Source organism: Delphinus delphis, chromosome 6 (assembly GCF_949987515.2).
Source record: "Delphinus delphis chromosome 6, mDelDel1.2, whole genome shotgun sequence".
Taxonomy (NCBI): Eukaryota; Metazoa; Chordata; class Mammalia; order Artiodactyla; family Delphinidae; genus Delphinus; species Delphinus delphis.
The window spans coordinates 24091204-24116522 of NC_082688.1; the positions used below are offsets into that span (position 1 = coordinate 24091204).

The 25319-nt window shown below is 41.9% G+C and overlaps 1 protein-coding gene across 1 annotated transcript; it reads left to right on the forward strand.

The window, feature by feature from the left end:
• The first annotated feature begins 164 nt into the window (after positions 1 to 164).
• Positions 165 to 25319, forward strand: FRRS1L (ferric chelate reductase 1 like). The gene is made up of 6 exons (XM_060014362.1): positions 165 to 417; positions 11470 to 11554; positions 13634 to 13772; positions 16754 to 17000; positions 18948 to 21461; positions 23453 to 25319. Exons 1-5 carry the CDS (start codon positions 180 to 182, stop codon positions 19118 to 19120), a joined length of 882 nt encoding a protein of 293 aa, XP_059870345.1. The 5' UTR covers positions 165 to 179; the 3' UTR covers positions 19121 to 21461; positions 23453 to 25319.

A 25319-nucleotide genomic window follows, 5' to 3' on the forward strand; every position in this document is an offset into this window, starting at 1 on the left:
GCAAGCGAGGATGCGCAGACCGAGGCTGGGAGGCGGCGGGTGCGGGCGGCTCCGCGGCTGCGCGGGCTGCGGGAGGGGGCGGACGCGTGCTGGCGGCGGCGGCCGCGCAGTACCGACCCTGCGCCCGCGGCGCCCCTGCTGCGGCCCGAGCGGCCTGGCTGCGGGATCGGTGGATAGCGATGGCGCGGCCGCGCCGGCAGTGCCCGAGGGCCTGGGCGCCGCTGCTCTTGCTGCTGCTGGCCGGGCCCGTCGCCTGTGCCGCCAGCCCCGCGGACGACGGCGCGGGCGCCGGGGGCCGGGGGCCCCGGGGCCGCGCGCGGGGGGACTCGGGCTCCGACGAGGCGGTGCCGCGCCACGACTCCTCCTACGGCACCTTCGCGGGGGAGTTCTACGACCTACGCTACCTGTCCGAGGAGGGTGAGGCTGCGGGAGGATGAGGGGCTGCGGGAGCGGAGACCCGGGACGGGGACCGGAGGCGGCAGGAGCGGGGGCGGGGGCGGGCAATTGGTTAGGATGCGAATGGAGGCAGCGCCGGCACGGCCGAGGCCCGGACGGGGAGCGCGTGGCTCCCACTACCCATCCGCCTGGACAAGTGGTCTCAAGAGCTGTCAGCGCCTTCCACCCGCTGCTGGCTTTACAGGTGGGGAGACTGAGGCCGGGAGAGGCAGGTGGTCAGCCAAGTCCTGCGAAGCTGCGGACAGGTGGGGCTGAGTCTAGGCTCCCCCAGTTTTCAGCATCTGGCCTCCACTCTCTGTCTCTGTCAGGGATTGGGGTAGAGGGTGGTAAGGGAGGAGACTGCCATCTGGCCTAGGGTGTGTGAGATAAGAGCAGCTGGTGGGAAGCAGAAATCCCAATTTAAAGAGAGATGTTGCCTTATTTCCTCCCTGTCTGTATGGACCTAAATTTGCAGTGGCTAGTGTCCCAAGCTCAGCGTTCTGTTCGTGCTCACTGCCCTGCCCATGAGAGCCGGGTCACATCTCTTTCCCCACTTCCATCCCACTTCTTTACTGTCTTCCCACATGTCATGCATCCCTAGTGTGAGCCACCATTGTTGGGGCCTGGTGGGCCCAGAGACAGGGTGTTTGTCCCTCAATGACCTCCCTGTAGAGGCAGTGTTTCAGTGAGCACAAAAGCCAAGCTGATTTTCTTCAGAAGGAATGGAAACTGGCTTCTTACTTCTGCAATTTGGAAAGTGATTTTCCTTTTCTTCTGCTAAGAGGAATATCCAAGAATCAAGTTGGGCTTTGAAATGTTGTGTGTCCCAGCAGATGATATGACGCTGGATGTATCTGTTACTTAAGATTAGGTTTAGTTACCTACAACAAACAAACATTAATAGCTTAAATAAGATAGAAGTTCCTCTGTCACGTAAAGAAATCTAGAAGTAGGCAGTCGAAGGTCACTGACTACTTTATAAGGAGATTGCTCAGAAGGCCCATGTAACAATTCTACTTACACTTCATTAGCCACAACCTAGTCATATGGTCACACATAGGTGCAGAGGAGGCTGGGAAATGTAGCCTTTATCTGGGAAGTAATATGCCCAATTCAAAAGCTGGACTTACTGTATTATATGGAGAAATGGATTTGGGGAAATACATTAGTTGGGTAGATGCTTAACTGCTGAAACAGGGACCCCAACATACAGTGGCTTAAATAAGATAGTTTATTTTTCTCTCACTTGAGTCTGGCTGGTCTGGGCAGGTGGTCCAGCTCTGTTCCACAAGGTCATTCAAGGACCTAGGTTCTTTCCCTGATGTTGTTCCCCCACCCTTTAAGGCTTTGTCCTCATCTGTGTGGAAGTCAAGTTGCTTGCACGTCTTTGTTCAAGCTTAAGGAAAGGAGAAAGAGAGGAAGTTCAGGACAAACAATTACCTTTTAGGCTGGTTGCACAAATCACTGCGGTTCACATTTCTTTGGCAAGAACCTAATTACATGACCTAGCTGCAAGGGAGGCTGAAAAGTAGAGTGTTCTAGCTGGGTAGCCATGTGGTCAGGGAGAAGGAAAGAATGCAGGGGCAGAGTAGGGGAACAACAAGCAGAAGTAGAATCTGTCACTCTATAAAAGAATAAATAGTACAAAATCCATCTCTTTTTGAAAGCATGTAATACGTAGTTATTCTGTTCATAGTCAGCCTAGCACACTGCTAGGTGACTTAAAGGTGGCACATGAGAAATTATATTCTCATTGGGCACATGCATCTAACAAATGGAGAACAAGGTCAGATTCTGTGTCAGTTTGTATATATAGAGAGAATGAAGTTAGTTGTATAGTCCAGGCACTTTTATGAACATGGACATCAGGTGGGCTGCAGCCCAAAGGAAAGCTTTATAGAGTTGAACCAGGAAGTGTGAGAGACTTTGGTGAGACAAAAGGGGGAGGGCACTTAGGTGAGGTGACCCTACAGGGGTAGCAGGGCCTGTGATGTGTACAAATCTCTAGTTTGTCTGCTTGGCACTCTCACCCGTTCTGCACATACAACCTGAAGCCTGGCTCTAACCCTCAAAAATCTGCAATGGTTCCAACCTACTCCCTGGAGGAAGCTTCAACTCCTTTATCTGGAATTTTCTGTCTGACCCAACTTTCATTTACAACCATCTCTCACTCCTTCCTTTCCCTCACTCTGAACTTTCACTGCCCATTCTACCCTTCTCTCTGATCCTTTCACTTATCTTCAAAGGCTGATCCTACAACCATCTGGTGGGTGCTAGTGGGGATGTTTGTGGGGTGAGCCTCCCAGGGGAAGCACGTCTACTAGATTACCCTAGGCCTAGGCTTTAGCCTTGTGGGTCCTGAGTAGAGACTTTCCCAAGATCCTTAGAAATAATCAATGACACTGCCTTAAAAGGGTACTGCCAGAGATGGAGAAGCAGAACGAGGAAATGTCCCAGAATGGTTTCCCACCCAGGAGACGAAGGAAAAAGGCATCAGGAGGAGTGTCCCATGCCATGGGGAGGCCCAGTGAAGAGTTAAAATAGTTGATGGATTCAGGAAATGAGAGGTAATGGGTGGATTTTCCTGGGATGAGTTCAGTGGAGAAGGAAGGAGGGAGACCAGTTGATTTTGGAGGAAGTGGCAAATGAAGAGGTAGAAATAGTACCTTTAAACAATTCTATCTTTCTATCAGTACAAGTGGGCTTGTCTTTTTCTAGTGACTGGGCTGTTTTCTCAATGCAGGGTACCCCCTTCTCAGGTTCAAAGTTGCTGACAAACTGAATTTTTAATGAAAAAGTAGCCCAGTAGTATGAAATCAGAAAAAGGGAATTAGAATAATGGGGTGGGCATGGAGAATTCCCTGAAACTCTGGTTGAGCCCAGTGACCATTACCCACCTTGTCCAGAGACCATTTCTCCAGTGTCCAGGTTGCCCAAGACCCCCAGGCCACAGACTGAACACTGGCTGATTTGATGTTTCTCATCACCCCCTAACATGTTCATTTTTTTAAATTTAAATTATATTTTGGTTTAATGATGCTAGTTTTCAGAATTCTCGGGCTAAGACATTCTCATTTCAGAATGTCTTAGCCTGTACTACTCAGCCTTACAGCCCCAGCTCAGTTGCTGCCTCTTTCAGAGGGCTTCTCTGCTTTCCTCCCCCCCATTCCCTGCCACTAGGCAAGATATTCTCCCAGAGTACACTGTCTAACCGTGCTGTGACCCTTTGTGCTCTCTATGGTTAACAGCTTGGATAGGTTCTTGGTGCTTGACTCCTATTACTCATACCCTCTTACCCTTGAGGTTCTCAAAGCCAGAATCTATAGATTCAGAACAACAGTAGAAATATAAAACAGATCACCACATGATTATGGGCAAACCTCCTATTCTGAGGTTTCTCTGAAAAAAATGGAGTTGGGTGTTGGCTTAGGGTTAAGTCCTAAGTGAAGCCTGCTGCTCCGTTTTCCTTTTTTTTTTTTTTTTTTTTTTTGCTCCGTTTTCCTTGCTGCTAAGATTTACAGACCAGGTCTGAGGAGCAAACCCTGAGACTCATCAGCCAGCCACTTGGATGATGGTAGCTGGCTTGCCCTTGGGCCATATCCTACCTTGGAAGGAAACAAGGAACACCATTCAAGGTTGCTTATCTTTAAGGCATAGTAGTCTGACCACTTGTAAAACATGGCCCAGTCAATCAATGAGTTTCTGACCATTGAGTTCTGACCACAATTTTTCCCATCTTGGGAAAGAGCTAGTAAGGCAGTAGAGAGAAGAACAGAGCTTGGGGGGAAGGGCAGGAGTTCCTTCATCTGCCTATATTCTTCCTGCGTCTACTGTGTATTGTACGTGGATACATAACTCATCCCCATACATATAAACATTTGGGATGCTTTTCCCCTTGTGGTGCATATATACGTACTGAGAATAAAAAGACCCCCCCCCTCACACACAGAGGCACATGCACACGTATTTTTTTCATTTATAGTATTTCATTTATAGTATTTATAGTACGTTGGTTTGAACAAAGATAGTGTCACCTTTTTCAGTGACAAAGTAGAAACAGCATATATATATATATAGTTTGGGGGCAGGAGAATAAAACCAAAACAAATCACAGAAAAGGTAAATAATTTAAAGGTAAATAATCTAATTCATATCCATGAATCTAACCCAATAATAACACTAACTGGAGCTGACTTTTATTAAGTGCCTACTGTGTGCCAGTCACTGTCCTAAGTACCTTACCCATATTAACTTTAATCTTTATAGCAACACTGACTTAGATACTACTGCTATTCCCACTTTGGAGTTAAGGAAACTGACCCCCAGAAAGTTTAAATATTGTAGCTAAAGTCACACAGCTAGAAAGTAGCAGAGAACCGGGTGGGTTTGTTGTTGATTGACTTTATGGATAAGGTGGTGCGAGGTGTCCAACGTGCTTAGAAGAGAGGGCCCCCGTGGACCTCTCTTCTAAACACATGTGCTAGGAAATGCAGTGGAACAGGCGGGATGGGGCATTTTTATGGGCAAACTTGAAAAGAGGGGCTTGGAATTGATGGGGTAGTCAGTTGGGAACTACAGGTTCCTGAGTGGTGGAGTGCCATGATGAAAGCTTTGCTGAACGGGCTCCACGTGGGCGGAATGTTACATTTTACAAAGTCCCTTGACATTTTTGCTTCATTATATGGTTCTGATAAGCAGAAACGATTCAGGCAGTCCAGAAAGAGAAATAGGCTGATGCAGTAGCTCTCAGAGATTTGAACAGATAATTTCTGGTTAAAACTTCAAGGAATTGAGTACCAAATTAATACCTGAGGGCTGTGATCCAAGCAGTTAATTAGAAGCAATAAATAGCAAACGAGAAGCCATTATCCACCTAGTGGAGTATGGCAAAATAGGCTCAAGGGATTGCAAAAGAGGAACAGATAGTGGCTGCGTGTTAGACAAGAATGGAAACAACAGAGGCATGTTGAGAACCTGGAGAAATGAACCAAGACAATACGTGCCTCTTGAAGGGAGGTAAAAATGTCTTTCATCCTCCAAGACAGAACAGTTAATTGGAGGGGTTTACAGGGCACATGTGAGAAGAAGGAAAGGGAAGGAGAATAGAAAGGTTTTTTTGCCTCAAACCAATATTATTTGGTCTTCGTCCAAATTTTAATTTTCGATAAAGAGAAAGAAATCACTAAAATGGAAAGTGGAGGGAAAGGAACAAACAAACAAAACCACCAAAAACCAGTAATAAAAAGGTGGGAGCAACAACATTCTAAATCAACTTATACTTCAATAGAAGAAAAAAGTGGGAGCATGGATAAAGCTAAGGGGAAAAGCAGAAGCTGGCATGGCTGGGTGTCTGACGCATACATCTCAGGACTAAGGAAGACGAGTGAGTGTAGGGAGATAGGAGGGGGTGGGGAGAGGCCAGTAAAGGTCTTCAAATGGCGTTGTGACAAGATCTGATTTCTGTTTTAGAAACCTGGCGCTGGTGGAAGAATTAGAAGGGAAGTGGGGGAATCAGATAGGAGGTGGTACAATAGCCAAGAGGCAGGCTCGTGTTTCAGGGTGGGAATGAAAGGAATGGTGACGGAGGAAATGTTCCAGGTGGAGGAATCTAGGGTTTCAGGGTTGGGAGACTGGGGGTGGGTGGTGGGATTCTTCACTAAGATAGAAAACATAGGAGGAAGGGCATTTGGGAGGTGGAGAAGCTCAGTGTTGGGCGTCCGGAATTGTTTTGCTTGTGGAATGTCCAGGCAGAAACCCCTGGAGGGAGTTGATTGTTGGGCTTAAACGTTGATAGAAGAAAAGGAGAAGTGCCAAAGAACTGTGAAGTTAGAGAAAGAAAAACTCTGAGGAAAGTAGGAGGAAAGAAATAACGAAGTAGCAGAATTTAATGAAATAGAAACCAAATATTCAGTAAAGAGGATGAAAAAAGCCAGAAGTGATTCTTTGAAAATATGAATGAAGTAGATACGTGTATTAGTCAGTGTTATCCAGAGAGACACAACCAATAGGATGTGTATGTATATATAGATGAGAGACAGAGAGAGAGAAGTTTATTTTAAGGAGTTGGCTCACACAGTTTTGGAGGTTGGCAAGTCCAGAATCTGCAGGGTGGGCTGGCAGGCTGGAGACCCAGGAGAGAGCCGATGTTATAGTTCAAGTCTGAAGGCCACCTGCCACAGAATTCACTCTTGCCTGGGGAAGGTCAGTCTTTTTGTTCTGTCCAGCTGGGGTTGAGGCCCACCTACATTATGGAGGGCAATCTGCTTTACTCAGAGTCCACTGATACAAAATGTTAAATGTTTATCTCATCCAAAAACACTCTCACAGAAACATCCAGAATAATGTTTGACCACATATCTGGGCACCTGGCCTAGCCAAGTTGGCACATAAAATTAACTCTCACAATAGGATTCTGGCAAGATTGATAAGGAGAAAAAGAGAGAAGACAAATAATATTAGGAATGAGAAAAGGGAGAAATAACCCTAGACATAGCAGAGAGTAAAAAGGTAATATAGGGCTTCCCTGGTGGCGCAGTGGTTGAGAGTCTGCCTGCCGATGCAGGGGACACAGGTTCGTGCCCTGGTCCGGGAAGATCCCACATGCCGCGGAGCGGCTGGGCCCGTGAGCCATGGCCGCTGGGCCTGCGCGTCCGGAGCCTGTGCTCTGCAGCGGGAGAGGCCACGACAGTGAGAGGCCTGCGTACCGGGGAAAAAAAAAAAAAAAAAGCTAATACATTACAACTCAATAATAAAAAGACAGCCTACCCTATTAAAACATGGAGAAAGGCTCTAAATAGACATTTCTCCAAAGAAGGTATACAAATAGCCAATAAGCACATGAAAAGATACTCAGCATCATTAGTCATTAAGAAAATGTAAATCAAAATCATAATGAGATACCACTTAACACCCACTAGGATGGCTATAAAAAAAAAAAAAAAAAAAAGGACCTTCCCCCAACCCCCCCACAGTACATTGCTGGTAAGAATGTAAAACAGTGCGGCTACTTTGGAAAATAATTTGATAGTTCCTCGCGAAGTTAAACGTAGAGTTAACATATGACACAGCAATTCTATTCCAAGAGAACTGAAAACATATGTTCACACAAAGACTTGTACACAGATGTTCATGGCAGCATTATTCATAATAGCCCCAAAGTAGAAACAACCCAAATGTCTGTCAGCCCCTGAATGGATAAAAAAATGTTGTAATCCATACAACGGAGTGTTCCATAAATCAAGAAATATCGTTAATTCTGTGCACCTAGGGTATTTAAAAATTAAAATTCTACAATAAACATAATTTTCCAATAAAATTGTACAGTGCATGTAAAACAGATCCAATTGAATATCTTTATTCTCTAGGCTTCAAGATGATAACTGCTAATAAGATATGGTTTTTCACAAACATTTACATTGTATTGCTATTCAAAGATTAATACACTTACTCTCTACCCATCAAGGTTTAGTCAGAAAGACAGAAACCAATTTTTTAAGCTTTTTAAAACAGGATAACCAGCCCAGGGAGCTGTCTGAAAAGGTATTGAGGGGACTGCAGAAGCAAAAAGGGAGCTCAGAGAAAGTCACTTTGGGAAGCGGCTGCCGGCCCTGGGGCTGAGAGAGCAGAGAGAAGCGCTTGAGGTTGTGAGAGCCAAGAGCTCAGACAAGGGACCTCCCACTCCCACCCCCACCCCAGAGGTGCAGCCCATCCTCTGAGAATGGGCTGTCTGCCCAGCTGATGCTGGTTCCTTTGAAGAGGCTAGTCCTGGGAGTCTAGAAAAAAGCTGTAAACTCAAACCGACTGCCAATGCAAGGATGAAGTAGAGTTGCTGAGGACTTGCATATTGGACAGCAATCAAACAGGAACAAATGGTCTTTCCCTCCTCCTGCCTCCCAACCTCCCTTTAATGTTTTCTTTTGGCAGAACCTAGCCAGCTGGCAAAGGAGAGATGTGGTTTGCAGAGTACTAGCCCATCCTACAGCTGGCTGTAGAGGCTGGGTTGTAGCTGAGATACAGGAGCTTAAATATTGGCACGTGGTCCAAACTTATTTTATTCCAAATAGTAGATCATTTAATTTCAGGAAAAAAAATATAATATTGCTTTGCTTATATTCTGATACCAACCCCACAGTTGGTGTCTTGAAATTCAGTTCTGGCACTAATGACCCCACAGGTTAAAGGGCATAGTCCACAACAAGACTAGCCTCACTTCAGACCAACTGGCTACCAATCCAGGGGCCACTCACAACCCCCCTTGGGTTCTGTAATTCACTACAATGTCTCAAAGGATTCAGGAATGGGCTGTACACACAATAACAGTTTTAGTATCAAGGATACAGCTCAGGAACAGCCAATGAAGACACACACAGGGCAGAGTCTGGGGGGCTCATGAATGCAGTTTCCATGTCCTGTCCTGGAAGGAGAGGATTCCTCTCCATGGAATCATGACTTGTCACCCTCCCGTTATATCAGTGTGTTCACCACCAGGAAGCTGCACTGAGCTTCAGTGTCCAGTGTTTCTATTGGGGTTTCATTACCTAGGCATGGTTGATTTAATCATTAGCTACAGAATTGAACTCAATCTCCAGCCCCTCACCCCCTCCCTGGAGGCAGGGCTAGCTCAAAGCCCCAAACCTCTAATCACGTGGTTCGTCTTTCTAGTGACCAGTCCCCATTCTGAGTCATCTTATCTCTTAGCATAAACTCAGGTGTGAACCCAAGAGGCTCAGGAATAAGAAAGACCCATTGGGAAATTCCAAGGCTTTAGAGTCTCCTTCCCAGGAACCAGGGACAAAAACCAATCAAATTCTTTATTACAAAACATCTTACAGGGACTTCCCTGGTGGCGCAGTGGTTAAGAATCCGCCTGCCAGTGCAGGGGACATGGGTTCGAGCCCTGGTCCGGGAAGATCCCACATGCCATGGAGCAACTAAGCCCGTGCGCCACAGCTACTGAGCTTGCGCTCTAGAGCCTGCGAGCCACAACTACCGAGCCCGTGTGCCTAGAGCCCATGCTCTGCAACAAGAGAAGCCACCGCAATGAGAAGCCCGCGCACCGCAATGAAGAGTAGCCCCCGCTCGCCATAACTAGAGAAAGCCTGCGTGCAACAACGAAGACCCAGTGCAGTGAAAAATAAATAAATTTATACTTAAAAAAACAAAACATCTTACAAAATGAGAAGAAAATGTGATATTATTAAATGATGCCCAAATTCATTTGACAACAAAAGTTCTCATTCCAAGATTTAGAAGCATATAAAATAGGAAATCAGTGCTAGAAAAGCCCTGAGAAATAAGCCATTTACCAACATTAATAAGCTAGTTCAATACATTTATAAGTGAGCTTTGTTCCAGAACTTGCTCTTCTTTGGAGCTTAGAAACCCATTCTTCTTCTAGAGACAATCTTACCCAATGGGTAGTTTAAAAATTTAATAGTAATAATAATCCAATAGTAATAATTACTGGCATTTATTGAGCTGGAAATTTGCTATATGCTGATGTATTATTCTAGACGCTAGGAAGTAGTAAGGACGATGGAAGGAAATGATGAACCTGCGTCAGAAGCAACATTACAAGAGATTGTCTTTTTCAGACACCTATAGAACCTTAAAAACATAAGTAGTCATTGCATTCCTGGATAAATACGCTGAGAAAAAATAGCCACAGCATTGTAGTGAGAAATAAGAGGAAGAACATATAGGATGATGCTTAACATAGTAGCATCGAACTCCATAAATAGTAAGAGAAAAACAAAAAACTCATTCAAGGTGGGACTCAGTCTATAGTACTTGAGTGGATTTACGACTTAGCATAAAATAAGCATGAAAATAGAAAAAGTAATGCATCTGGCCCAAGTACTTAAAGATGGTGAAAAGGTAGGGCTATACTTTAGTATGTGATCAAGATCCAGGGTAGTAGAGATGAACTGTCCATAGAGCACAGATATGAACCAGGAAAATGTGGCCTGGTGACTTTTTTTTTTATTGAAGTGTAGTTGATTTACAATGTCGTGCTAATCTCTGCTGTACAGCAAAGTGACTCAGTTATACACATATAGACATTCTTTTTTTAGATTCTTTTCCATTGTGGTTTATCACAGGATATTGAATATAGTTTCCTGTGCTGTACAGTAGGACCTTCTTATTTATCCATTCTAAATGTAATAGTTTGCATCTGCTGTTGGCTTTTTTTTTAAAGTATAATTTAATGAAACAAAGTAAACAAAACCTCATTTAAAAAAATTACAAATCACAAAGAAAGGACTTCAGAATAGTGAGAAAAGAAAAACTAATACAATAATTTTTTTAAGTGTATTCGCACTGCCTAATATCTATGGGTGATTTTATTTATTCATTTGACAATCATTCAATGTCCAGTGTCAAGCACTGTGCTGGGCAGAGAATACAAGATGAATCACACATGGTGCAGGGAGTGGACAGCCTAGAAGAAAAATATTTGTGTCACAGACTGGAAGCATAATGCAGGCTTTCCTTTGATGTGTGGTTGAATGCATTATGATGTTAAGAAAGATGCATGAAATGATTTGTTTAAAGAATTAGTGAGATAAAATGTTCTATACAGCTTAATGAAAAATGGAAGTTCAGAGAAACAGAAAAATCATATTATAACATACAGATATAAATGGAAAACCTCTACTATCAAATATAGAAATGTTTCATTTATTTTTTCTCTTAGAACATGTGTATTGTATAAAAGTGTGATTTTCACACTCTCAGGGGACAGTGGTGAGCCAGTGGGTATGATATTATGTCCTCTTTCAGTGCCTCAGGCTCCTTACCTGTAAATGAGGAAAAAGCCCTTTCTCAGTTAACACGCAAGGCTGGGTTCAAAGATGCGTGCCCCTACCTGCCCCTCATGAGAAGGGTGATTAGGCTTCAACAGAGCTCTTTTCTGAGGCCTTCACCATTTCTAGACGCGTGCGCTAGAGAATAGTCAACCTACTAAAAAGAAGCATTTCTCATTGGAAACGTTGTTCCTGGATTTTCTAACCATTATTTATTCTCACTGGCCAGGTTACCCTTTCCCTACTGCTCCTCCTGTGGATCCATTTGCCAAAATCAAAGTGGATGACTGTGGAAAAACTAAGGGATGCTTTAGGTTGGTAGATCTGCGAGTTGGATAACTTTAAAGCCAAGACTTTGATTTTACTTCTCAAGGTAGTATTTAAATTGCATGCAGTTCACTCTAACCAGGGACCTGTACCCCTCATAACTTCAGCAGAGATGCGGCTTGTTTCTGATGGCCACCCCAGGTTTCAGTCTTCCAAGCCTTGAGCTGTAGCATGCCCGTTGGCCCTAGAACGTTCTTCTCTAGGTCTTCATTTATGACTGTACGCCATTGGCTCAGGTGTCTAACCAGTTGGCTGTAGGAAAAAGAATCACATAACACAGATGTCTCTGCTTATTCAGCAGGGGTGTGGATGGGACAGGCAATAATAGATGTGCCTGAGACCCAGTTCCTTTTCAAATCAATAGTCATGACTTATGGGTAGCTGTATGATACTAACTAGTCATTACGCATTGATTATTGTGTCTAGCTAGTTGTCTCAGATCTAGTGAGTTCCTGCCTGATTATTCGTAGTATGCTGTCAAGACGTGATGGGCTGGAGCTAGAAAACAGTAGTGTAGACAGTGGGCCTCCCGTCTAGACAGCTGTGCTTTGTTGGGAAAGCCTCCTTTTCTTTGAATCCTTTATTTCCTAAAACAAATTGTCCTTGAGTAAAGATTTTGATGGCCACTGCACTGAATGTTTTGGTTTTTTTTTTTTTTTTTTGGTTCAGTGCTCAAGGAGAAACAATTGAACATGGGGTTTTTGAGTTTTCTTTGATTACAAGTGTATTTCTAAGGAATTTTTAAAAATCCAGTGATACGATTATTGGGGAAGATAGCCAGCAAAGAATACTTCTGGTGATTAGGGGATATTTTTGAGAAACGAAGGCATTTTAGTGCCCTGCTGGCTTCAGGGAGACTTCCTTTCTGGCCCATTCACCCCTCTTTTAGCTTTCCTCACCCTTTTCAGGTTTTTCAGCCCAGTTCCTGTGGTCTTGAGCTTACACCTCCTGCCAGCTTCTCAGGGTATCTGCCAGCAGAGCTGCATGTTCCTTGTCTCCCTCCTCCGTCAATACTTGGCAGCCTTGCATCCTGTACTTTTAGATACCTTCCATCTGAGCTTAGATTATCCCACCCGTTGCTACAATTTTCTGTCGTTTCTGAAAATGGTGTAAAGCAGTGTTCCTGAAACTAGGGCTTGCTGATCCTTAAAGGATCCGCAAGTCCTCTGGAAGAAAATTTAAATTCATGTTTTCATTTCAGTGATGCTCCTTAAACAGATTAACACACGCATAATCTGGTTATCTGGATCACCACCTTACAGTGCTCTATACTTTAGTGTCTGAATTGTATTAGCACCAAGTAGCCCGATAGAGCAAAAGCAAATTTTATGAAGAAATGATGCATTCGCACCCAGTGAATACCAGATGAGGCATTTGTTTGGTGCCTTGTATGTATAAGTGTTGTGGAGCAATTCAGACAGATAAAAGTGGAGGGGAGTGGAGTCATGTCTAGTAGTAAGAACATGCTCAAAATAAAGACCCTGCAGAGTCCACTCAGACACGCTACATGCAGGTAAGCAGAAAGTCGCTTTCAGTGAAATGACCTCATTTGTCACGTGAATGCTATGAATTTAAAAGTTCCTGGTTTTGTAGTTTAATCTATATTTAATTTGCCCATTTTTGTTAGTTTAATTTTGTAGTTTAATTGAAAATTTGTAAGTGAAAAGAACTGGTAATTTAAATTATTTAAATTATTAACTCAGAGAATTTTTTTTCTCTAAAAGGGATGCAGAAATAATTCAGTAATAATTAATATTTGAGAAACTCTAATAACACGTAGAGAACCCTGGCTAGGCCTGGAGGCCCAGGTTCAGTCCTGTTCCAGCTTGATTCACTCGGTAAGTTCCTTCCCATCTCTGGACCTCAGTTTGCAGGTAGATAAAGAGGAGCGTTCCGTCTCCATGGTCTCTCCTGAGTGAAACTGGGGTTTTGAGATCCCAGGTAGCAAAGATCTAATTTATTTATTAATATTGCTTAGCGTCCTGCCTGACACACAGATGTTCTGTTGATGTATTTTGAGTAAGTGGCTGAGGAAGCAGTAATATCTGTTTTGATATATCCTATAGATATGGCAAACCGGGCTGTAATGCAGAGACCTGTGACTACTTCCTTAGTTACCGGATGATAGGGGCTGATGTGGAATTTGAGCTGAGTGCAGACACAGATGGTTGGGTAGCAGTTGGATTCTCTTCAGACAAGAAAATGGTAAGACACAAAGCATGATAGAAGCTAATTTTTCTCTTTAGTTTGCTGTGCTACTTTAGACTTTAGAGAATGAGCACGGTTGTGTTTCCCTAAGTTATGACGCCACTTTTAAATGGGAGAAGCCGATTTCTGGCATTTAATTTTCTTTTTCAAAGTAAAGCAAGTAAATTGATCAAATCCTTATAACAATTATACTAGTTACGGCTCTCTGATTACAAGTTAAAAAAAATTTCAAGCTAGCTTAAACGGAGATGGAAGTGTTGGTTATGAGAATACAAGGTGTCTCGTGGTACCTGTATTCATTAGTTATTTCCACAGTACTGCTGCAAGAGAGCCCCCAAAACTACACGGCTGATTTCTTTCTTGCTCACATGTGTGTGGATTGGCTGGGACTCAGCTGGGCTTGGCTCCAGGCCATGGCCCGGATTCAGGTATTCTCTAATCATTCTGGAACCAGTAGCTACCCAGGCGTGTTTTTCTCATGGCAGAGGCAGAAGCACAAGAGCCATCCAAGCTTATTTCAAACCTGTGTTCACATCACATCTGCTGATAATATTGCATTGCCTGAAGTAATTCACAAAGCCAAGCCCAGAATGAAGGGGCAGGGAAATACACTCCCTCTAGCAAGAAGCCTTGTGAAGGTGTATGTACCTGATATAACAGCGGGGGAGTGAAGAATTGTGTCCAACGATTCAGTCTTCCACAGTGTGCATGGGCAGGAACACATCTGGTCCTCAGAAAGGACTGTGAACGGGAACAGGCAGGAACCCAGGTAGCTGACCATCCCTCACCTCTGCTTCTGTCTGTGCCTCTGCTGCGTTCTCTTTCCTCTGGAGCGTCATCATTTGCCATTCACTGTGCCAAGGTGCTTCCCAAATAGCCAGACTTTCTTAGGCCTTTGAACCTTTGCGTGTGCTGCTGCTGCTTCTCTTCACATGGTCTGTTTTGAGGTTCTTCCAATGAGAGAAGGGCAGCTCAGACCAGGGTTATGGCAGCAGGCGTGGTGGGAAGGGCTCAGATTTCAGATATGTTTTGAAGGTAGCGCTGACAGTCTTTGCTGGTGGATTGGACATAGGTTGTATGTGGGCGGTAAGAAGAGACTGGGGGATCAGGCTAAGCAATCAGAGCTCCAGTGAGTTCGTTCTTGGAGAGTCACTAGAAGAATGCACTTCTCAGTCCAGGCTGTAAGACAGTGGGTGCACCTGGTAACACGGCATGGACACTAATTTATATCACTTATCTCCTACTTTAGGGTCAATAGGAGAAACAGCAGGTGTGTGTGTCATCCCAGAAGCTGGCTTGCAGTGCAATTGACCATTTCTTGTCCTGGAATGCATTTGCACTCATGATGCAGCTGTTAAGATTAGGGGGCTCAGAGGAGGGAGGTCGAGTGAGGAGCGTTCAGATTTTATGTTTGACATTTTGCTATCTAGAAGCCTTTAAAGTATAGGTCTCAAAAAAAATAAAATATAGGTCTCTCTTTTCTTCTCCTATTACTCCAAGAAGCACAGATTGAAAAGTTTTCCAAACCTGATGCACAGGAAAAGCAAAATGGAACCCTTTTTTAATAACCTTTAACTTTTTTTGAAATGATGCATTACTGTTTTCTTCGTTAGATTTTATTTTTTAGAGCAGTTTTAGGTTCACAGCAAAATTGAATAGAGGGTACAGAAGATTTCCATATACCCCCCCAACACACACGTGCAGACCCTCCACCATTATCAGCATCCCTCACAGGAGGGTACATTTGTTATAACTGATGAACACCTATAACGTTTTTGGTTTGTTTTTTACGAAAATGTTAAACCTACAGACAAGCTGCAAGGATAGGACCATAAACTCCTGTATATATGTTTCACCTAGATTCACCAAATGGTAACTTTTTTAATTGTGGCAAAACGTACATAACCTAAAATTTACCATTTTAAAGTGTTCAATTCAGTGGCATCAGTTACATTCATGGTGTGGAACTGCCACCACTATCACTTTTTCTCAAACAATAACATTTGCCACATATGCTTTATGTCTCTTTACTGCTGCTGCTACTACAACAACTCTGACTGCTGCTACTACTTACTATTTTTATTATTTTCTGGAAACTTTGGAGGTTAAATTGAAGATATCATGACCCTTTAACCCTAAATATTTAAGTGGGTATCTCCTAAGATCAAAGACATTCTTTTTCATTATATAGTTTATTAAATTCAGGAAGTTTAGCCTAGATACAATAGTATTATCAAATATACTTGTCCATTTTCAAATTTGCCCTTTGTCCCAATACTGCCCTTTACAGAAATTTTTATTTTATGACTCAGGAGTCTGTCTAGGAACACCATGAGCTGTCATGTATCTTTAGTCTTACTTATTTTGAAATAGTTTCTTATCTTTTCTTTTTTCTTTTCTTTTTGGTCTTTCACGACATTGACCCTTTTGAAGATTACAGGCCAGTGTTTTGGTAGAATGACCTTCCATTCAGGTTTGTCTGATTGCTGGCTTATGATTAGGTTAGTGTCTGTGTTTTCGGCGGGACTGCTGGAGAGCTGGTGATGTATTCTTCTCTAAATGGCTCATTAAGAGGCACTCGATGTCAGCTATGGTGATACAAACTCTGGTCACTTGGTTAAAGATTTTTTTTAAAGATTTTTTTGATGTGGATCATTTTTAAAGTCTTTATTGAATTTGTTACAGTAGTGCTTCTGTTTTATGTTTTGGTTTTTTGGCCACAAGGCATGTGGGATCTCAGCTCCCTGACCAGGGATCGAACCCGCACCCCCTGCACTGGAAGGCAAAGTCTTAACCACTGGACCACCAGGGAAGTCCCTGGTTAAAGATTTTTAGTGGCTTTTAGAACAATTTTTGGGGGTGGGGCTTCCAATTACAGAGTTAATGGATCGTATATTTCGGAGTGAAATTTCTTTCTAGCAGAAAAGTTTGCCAAAGACACACCTTTTGACTTTTTTCTCCATCATCTTTCGTGTTAGGGTGGTGATGATGTCATGGCCTGCGTCCACGACGACAACGGCAGGGTGCGCGTACAGCACTTCTATAACGTAGGCCAGTGGGCAAAGGAGATTCAGAGAAATCCTGCCAGAGATGAGGAAGGCGTTTTTGAGAATAATCGGGTCACCTGCAGATTTAAACGGCCTGTGAATGTTCCCAGAGATGAAACAATTGTTGATCTGCATTTAAGTTGGTATTATCTGTTTGCTTGGGGTCCAGCCATTCAGGGTAAGCTTACATTTTGGTATCTGAATTAAACACCAAACACTGCTGTGCTTGTAGTCCTTATTGACTGGGCGAGAGAGTGATAAGCACTTGCCTAACATAAGAGAGAAAGGCGATATGCATGTTCTGCCTTCAGAATGTGATAATGGACTTATACACATGAACACAGAAATGGACAAGTTATACACATGCCTAGTTAGAGCAAGATATACAAGATAGTATATGATGAGCTCTGTGCTTAATGAAACAGATCATATGTCTGCTGTATATGATATGTGGACTCTAATTCTCACAATGGTCTCATTTACTCCTCACCACGTCCTCCAGAATTGTAGGAATTACCCTCATTTTAGAGAGATTAAGGAACTTGCTCAAGGCTATATGGCTAATTAATGGAAGAACTGAAATTCAAACCTAGATCTGTCTGACTTCAAAATCAGCGAGTACTCTTAACTCCTATGCTCTAAATAGAAAAATACTGAACAGGAAAGGGCCTCTGGCGACTTCTCTAGAGATTGACACTCACTTTATGACTATTCTGGTGGTCATAAAGCTACCAAATTATCCTATTGTTTAGCCCATTACTCCTCAAATTTTAATGTGTATGGGGATTGCCTGGCTATATTGTTAAAATGCAGTTTTCAGTAGGTCTAGTGTGGGGCCTGAGATTCTGCATTTCTAACAAGCTGGTCCACTGATGACCTCACTCTGGGCGGCAAGGCTCTTCGGCATTTCCCCAACAGTGACCCAAGCATATCATGAAGCCGTTGAGAGGCTGCTAAAATCAAGTTACACTGTGTCTACAGCAATCCTCCTGGTTCATCAGCCTGATGGCCTGACCAAGGATGGAAGTGAGCTGTTCTCAGTCCCTGTATGAGAACTCATTCTGGGAATTGCATCTTTCTCATCAAATATCCATTGCCTAATCTGATCTTTTTTTCCTCTTCAAATTGTTCCCATTGATCGATTGGAGATTTTATACCCTTTTTTTTTTTGCCTGTTTCTAGTTGGGAAAACATATGGATGCCTCCAGATTTGTGACACCTTTTCCATTTGCTTATTTCCCAGGTTACCGACAGTGGACCTACAGTTATACCTTTGAGTACTTTCAGTGCCCTGGGAAATAAACTATGTCTTAGGCTGGAGAAATGAACTCATTTTAAATGATGGGATTTGGAATCTAAAACTCTGGGCTTGAGTTTGGTTCTGCCTCTTGGTAGCTGTATCTAGCCTTTCCCTCAAGAAAGGTATGAATTGGAGGTACATAGTTAAGCATGGGAATTCATGTAGGTGACCAATGATTGAGGTTAGGGAGGAGAGGTGAATGGGACCAGTTGAGAGAAAAACTCTTGCCAGCCGGAGGCGTTTGGTTTGTGTTAACAGGAGGCAGCACGGACACTGCAGCAGGGGCTTGACATGTCCAGTTGGACACAGCTTCTCTAGCAAATAGTACCTTAAAAAACCCTCGCTCTGAGCCCTATTTCCAAGATGTCTGCTCTAAATTCATATGCCTTAGTCTCCTAAATTTCATATGGGTTAATCCAAAGGTCAGGCCCTTCCTATCAATTTCAGCTTATTAAGCAGCCTTTGCATACAGGTCAAAAAATGTTTCCCATCCAAAGGCTTGTTTGGTATCTTAATCCTCTTACTTTCTGTACCATTCCACACCACTCTGCCAGACAGACATGCAGACATACAGACACACAGCACACCACACCCTCTCTGGTCTGGCCTGGGCAGGCTACCACTTGATATCCCATAGACTTCCATCTGCAAGGGAGTCCATGTGGTCAGGAGTGGTTAATGAGCCATACATAAAAAATATATTTGGAAAAAAAAATAGTAGCTGTTGTTCTTTGAAGTTTAGTTTTTCTGTGGTTTGCATGTATCATTTTAAATCTGTACCTTTTTTCTATTGCCCCTTCCTTTTTATTTCTTTCCTCTTTAAAGGCTCCATCACCCGACACGATATAGACTCACCACCGACTTCAGAGCGTGTTGTCAGTATTTACAAGTATGAGGACATTTTTATGCCATCAGCTGCCTATCAGACCTTCTCCTCTCCATTCTGTCTGCTTCTCATTGTTGCCTTGACCTTCTACTTATTGATGGGAACCCCTTAACCACAGCTGCAAAGCCAACAGATTCAATGCATTATTAGAAAGTCTTTAGTATATTTTTTAAAAATATGCAGTATAATTTTGGCTTCTATTATGTAAAAAAAAAAGACTTATATGATTCAGCTTTCTGGAAGAAAGAGCAAGTTTCTTTTCTAAGCGAAGAGGATTGTTTAATAATGACCCCATACTTTGGGAAAGTACTTAAAACTTTCCTAAGCACTCACTTTCAAATATGTTTTCTTATTTGAGCTTCCCAACATCTCTGAGTTGGCTTGATGAACATTATTATTGCCATCGTACTGAATGGGATTTGAGACCCAGGAAGGCTCCCTTTTTATGACTCTCGTGCCATGTAGCCTTGGCTACTTGGTAAGATAACACATAGCAAGGTAGAGAAAGCTAGGCATAGAAACCATGTCTCTAAACAACCTTTACTCTTCCAACTACAGCTCAAGAGAGTTACTTGGAGTAATACTAAGGAGAACTTCACTGGATGGCCCAAGTTCACAGCCAGCCTTTTAGGCAGAAGAACTTTCAAATTTTCATAAAGCATGAAGGCATTTGGATACTTACACAGCTAATGAGGAGAATGATGGAGATAATAGTGATATGAAAATGTTCATATTTATTTGAAGTGTCTTCTGGATTAGTAAGTAGCTAAAAGAACACATTTTTTTTTGCTGCTTGGAAAGGTTAGAAATGGAACTGTGAGTGTTCCTGAAGATGTAAAATTATATTAATGATAAAAAAAATGGGCATTCTTAGAAGTTAGAATTTGGACTCTACTACCACTGTATTTAATAAATTAAGGTGTTCATTTGTGGTTACAGCTAATTCTGTTGTCAGTCACCATATATTGAGTATGATTAAATGTGTATTATAATAGACAAATCATCTTGAATATTCAAGGCATTTTGATAATAAATTAACATTTTTGGAGATTTGGAGTAGAAACATTTTAAAGATGACATTTTTTTAAAATTAGCAAATGCGAAATGACCCATCAAGTGAATTTACTTAGAGTATCCGTTCAAATGTTCAGACATAAATTGGATTGGCAGTCAGCATAATTTATAATAATGTCTTGACTTAATGCATTTTCTTTTTTCAAAGGAACCCAAATGTTCCTTTATTCCAACTGACTGAGTTAAGAGCCCATTTAGAGGAAGAGTCTCTGGGTATAATTATGCTGCTGAGACATTTCCACTGTAGAGTTATGGAGTCTTCTGGCTCCCCCCCAACTCCCCACCCCATTGCTTTAAAGTTGGCTTCAACTTTGTGGTTTTTGTGATTAACAACACTGGAGACTGTGATTTCTAATGCCATCCTTGGAATCCATGTCAGAAGTGAAAGGCCGCCTCTCCTTTGGGAGAAGCTTTCACATTCTTCTGGCACTGAACAAAAATAAGGAAAACAGGGCTTCCCTGGTGGCGCAGTGGTTGAGAGTCCGCCTGCCGATGCAGGGGACACCGGTTCGTGCCCCGGTCCGGGAAGATCCCACATGCCGCGGAGCGGCTGGGCCCGTGAGCCATGGCCGCTGAGCCTGCGCGTCCAGAGCCTATGCTCCGCAACGGGAGAGGCCACAACAGTGAGAGGCCCGCGTACCGCGCAAAAACAAAACAACAACAACAAAAAAAAACATAAGGAAAACATCCAGATTCTGTGACATTTACTGCGTGCATCCAAGGGATGTAGGAGAAACAATCCTCATTGCAGGTGGGCAGAGGTGAAATGACATCAAGTGAGTGATGGATTCAAACTCAAGTCATCGGGTTCAAGTCCCTGGCTCCACCTGACTCATAACCAAGCCCTCCAGCCTTGGCTGAAGATGGCCTGTGCATCACCTTCTAAGCTACAGTGGTTGTGTAGCAGTGAGGACACTGAGTATGCAGGCACCCACGTTGTAAATAAGAAAGCAAATATTTTTATATTTCACCCTCTCATGTGTGTAATATTTCCACCATAAATAGGTTAAAACTAAATCGAGACTTGAGCTAGTCTCTGTAGCAGGCAGGGAAGGAATAAATTAAGGGATTTTCCTTCTGCTTACATTTCAAGTCAAGCTAATTGTTTCATGAATTGTTTTTCCTTGGATTACCAGTTTTGCATATTTGTGCTTAGAACTTTCAACGATTTCTCATTTCCATTAGTGTGAAATGCAAACCACTTGGTTTACCTCCAATATCATCTTTTGTCACCACTCCTCACCTTGCTCTGTCCCAGCAAGACTGATTTGCTCTCAGTTCTTCAGACCTGCTTTCTCACCTCTCGTGACGTTCCCTGTGCCCAAACATTCTCCACTTCCTGGGCTTGCTGAACTCCTATGCACCTGTCAGGTCACAGAGTAAGTATTTCTTCCTCCAGTCCCCTGGACTAAGTATCAGTAGGTTCAGGTCCCTGCCAAATGCTCCCAGAGCACACTCGGCTTCCCCATTATTTTACTCATCTCACTTTCCTGTAATTGCTGGCTCGTCCTCCCTGCTAACTCCGTAATGCAGGGACCATTTCCTGTTACTCATCCTTATAACAGACACGACTGCATAGTAGGTACCCAGCAAACATTTGTTGAATGAATAAATAAATGAAACTCTACTCCCATGGCAAGTTTGGTCCAGAAAGCTTGTATTCCATATACATTGCTAGACTGGTCAACATTTTTATATTCTTCGACCTGTGATCACTCCTTTAGCAAACACTGAACTTTTGTCCCTTGAAACATAAATCGAAAGATCTTTCGTAACAATGCTGTTTTGCCCTGTAAAACAGAGTTGACATTTTTAACAATAATCATTGTTCGGAAATGGGAATTCAACAGACCAGGGATGCAGAACAGCATTTAACCGTCATCCCAGAGAATCATCAATTTATAGACATATTGAAGTTAAAACTCTGTAGACTCCAATTTTATTCGTTCTTACGTAATGTAGGAGAATCAACTTCTATTTTATCTCTGTATTCCATTTTCTAACATAGTACTTGTTACAGGGGAGAAACCCAACCAGTGTGTTTTTGTAAATGCCTAAGTAGAATAATAATGTCTGCTAAGTGTATTTAGTGCTTTTCTCAGCACTTTACAAGGATTAACTCGTTTAATCCTCACAACAACCATAGGAAGTAGATTCTATGATTAGTCCAATTTTACAGATGAAGAAACTGAGGCTAGGCATTTGGCATAAATTACCAGTGTTGGCAAGGACTTTAGACGCCATTTTATCCAATGCACTTATTTTAAAGAGGGGCAGCTGAGACCTAGGGAGGTGATGTGATTTCCATCATGCACATTCATTAAAACTTTTATTAAGTGGAACCCACTATCCACACTCAAATTAGCCAGGTGCTTTTTTTTCCCCTTTAGCAATTTACAATGAATAGAAGGACTTTTTATAGTTATATTTGGGGAAAGGGTACATTTTACTTTCTATCGGCTTTTTCTCGTCTTAAAAACATTTTGATTCTTTATTTTACCAGTCATTTTAGTGTGTTTAGTAGTTTTAAAAAATAATACACAGATTGGACAAGACTAGAATGTATTTGTCTTAATTAATTTTTTAAAGTGACTACCTAAAACCCAGGTCTTCTAACTTGGAGTCCAATGCCCTTTTCTTGCTCCACTGTAGTCTCAAAGGTGAATTTTCAAACATGATTTCAGACAAAATGCAAGAGCCATATTTAATTATCTTAAGTTGGCTTTTGTCATCAAGGAAATCAGAAGGTTTGGACAATTCAGGGATGGATTTCCATCCCACATATTTTTTACTACTGTTTCTGTAATTAAGTTTACAGTCTATATTCAGGATTTTGTGCTTAAGGGGTATTACCACTGAGGTTGTATATTATTCTTAGTTCTAGCCTATGGGTCAGCAAAGTTTTTCTGTAAAGGTCCGGATGATAAATATTTTAGACTTTGCAGTCTCTTAGCTGTTCAACTCTGTTGCAGACAATACGTAAACCAATGAGCATGCCTGTGTTCCAATAAAACTTGACACAAATTTGAATTTTATATAACTTTTACATGTCACAAATACTCTTCTTTAGATTAAAAAGAACTTTTTAAATGTAAAAACCATTCTTAGCTTGCAGACCATACAGAAACAGGCAACAGGTTGGGTTTGGCCTGTGGACTGTAGTTTTCCTACCCTTGCTCTCAGCTAAGAGGCACGCCCAGGTGTCATGATCAATTGTATAGGACACTGCGAGTAATGTATTATAATGTATTACTGGTTAATTGTAAAAATATCGACATTAGTAATTTGTTTGTAAACTAAATTATAGTTGATGGATTGTTATCTTGATAATGCATTCCCATTAGAATTTGCATTCTAATATGTTTTCCAGAGTGGATGTGAAAGAGGTGTCAGTAAAGTCAGAGCTGGGTAAGTTTTATTTTATCTAAGCTGTGCCAATCGTGAATGACTTTCACTGTGCAGTTGCTCTTCATGGTGTGGATTACAGTTGATCCTTAAACATTGCATGGGGTTAGGGGCACTGACCCTCTAGGCAGTGGAAAATCCACCTATAATTTATAGTAAGCCCTCCATAATATGTGGTTCCCATGTCCGCGGTTCCTCCTATCCATGGTCACGTGGTCCAACGATGCAACCAGCCTTACTACATGTAGCACTGTAGTATTTACTATTGAAAAAAATCCATATATAAGTGGATCTGCACAGTTCAAACTTATGTTGTTCAAGGGTCAACTGTACAATGTTCAGACTAGTTTATTTTCCTCTAGACAGTTTTTAAGTATTATCTAAATCCGTTACATCCCCGGGATGGGAGTGTTTTACTCATGTGACTATGGCATCACCTTGTGTATCATAATGGAAACATGTTTGAGAACCACCACAATAGGTCAAATGCTGAGATGTGAATACTTTGCTGTATATAACTGTATTGTTTTCTAAATAGAATTGGTTATGTTTAGTGAACAGTTTGATTATTCTCAGAGTGTTTGTATATATATTTGTACATACATGATGAGGTCTGTATGTGTTTATACATAAATGCCTATTATATACACATACCATGGCCATTTGAAGGTCTTTGTCAGGATTGTTTCTGTTTCTGATCTTGTGAATACTTTAAAAACCAAGAGATAAAGCATTGTATGTATTACAGGCCAAACTACCCTTGAGTTTATAGTAATTTCGTTTGCAGAAAGGGTTCCTGGATCCGTTATTAAACCTTGCCTCCTCCATTCAACATTCTATGACTTGTTAAGAACATATAAAATAAAGTATCATTGTTGAGTTTGACTCTTCTATACTGTTAGTTAAGAAACTAAGCCTAGTGTGAACTGAGTCAATGGCATGTAGATGCAACCGGGTTTATCCATGTTTTATATTTAATTAGATTTCTTGTTCAATTAATCAGTTATTTAGTTTCAAGTTGTACTTGGTTGTTTTCATATTTAATAGATAAATATAAATTCCTTTTCATGAAAATAGTGGCTATTAACGTGATTTTAAATGTGACTAAAAAGTTAAGTGAACCATCAAGCGCTTTGGGGTTTTTCACTTAAAGTATGCTGATATTCAACTAATGTTTTCCATTTTCCCCTGGATATTGGCTATTAGGCAAATAGCTGTTCTGTTCTATTCTTCTGGAGAGCCATGGATTCTCTAGGGTTACGGGGTGCGTGGCGGTTGTGCCATTCCCCCAGATCACGAAAGCCGTTACCATTTCATCACACAGAATGTCCTGACCACCTGGAAGAGTCAATGCACCTTCTCCACATGCCTTATTCCCCCAGATGCGCTCATATGCTGGAACAGTCTGGCTCCAGGAGTATTAATATACTTTTTTGCAACTGTCTGTAAAATACTATTTTGTAAGAACTATGCCTTTAGATGGACATTGGTGGGTTATATTTGTTTTATAATAATTGTGTACTTAATGTTCAATTGTGATTGATTTTGAGATTTATGTATATTTATAAGCCTGTCCTACGTGGATTTTTACTCTACGATGTGTGGTACCTTCCTAATAAAGACATGGATTTCTATTTATGTAAAGTAATCGTAGCAATATTCCTAGATGCTACCTAAATGATTGTTCTGCCCATCTGCCGTCACAAATACTTCTATCTTTAGAGGGCTATGTTAGAGTTAGAATATATTAACTAGATTTAAATTTTAAAATATAAATTCTCAACACGGTTTGAAATTCTTCCTGTTGATGTAATTAAAATTTATAATTCTTT

Excerpts from the sequence above, each read along its gene's own strand:
- FRRS1L (XM_060014362.1), top strand. The coding sequence starts at position 180 with ATGGCGCGGCCGCGCCGGCAGTGCCCGAGGGCCTGGGCGCCGCTGCTC. Across the intron at positions 11,555-13,633 it reads AAAACTAAGGGATGCTTTAG|ATATGGCAAACCGGGCTGTA; the intron begins GTTGGTAGATCT and ends TATATCCTATAG. Across the intron at positions 17,001-18,947 it reads TTGGGGTCCAGCCATTCAGG|GCTCCATCACCCGACACGAT; the intron begins GTAAGCTTACAT and ends TCCTCTTTAAAG.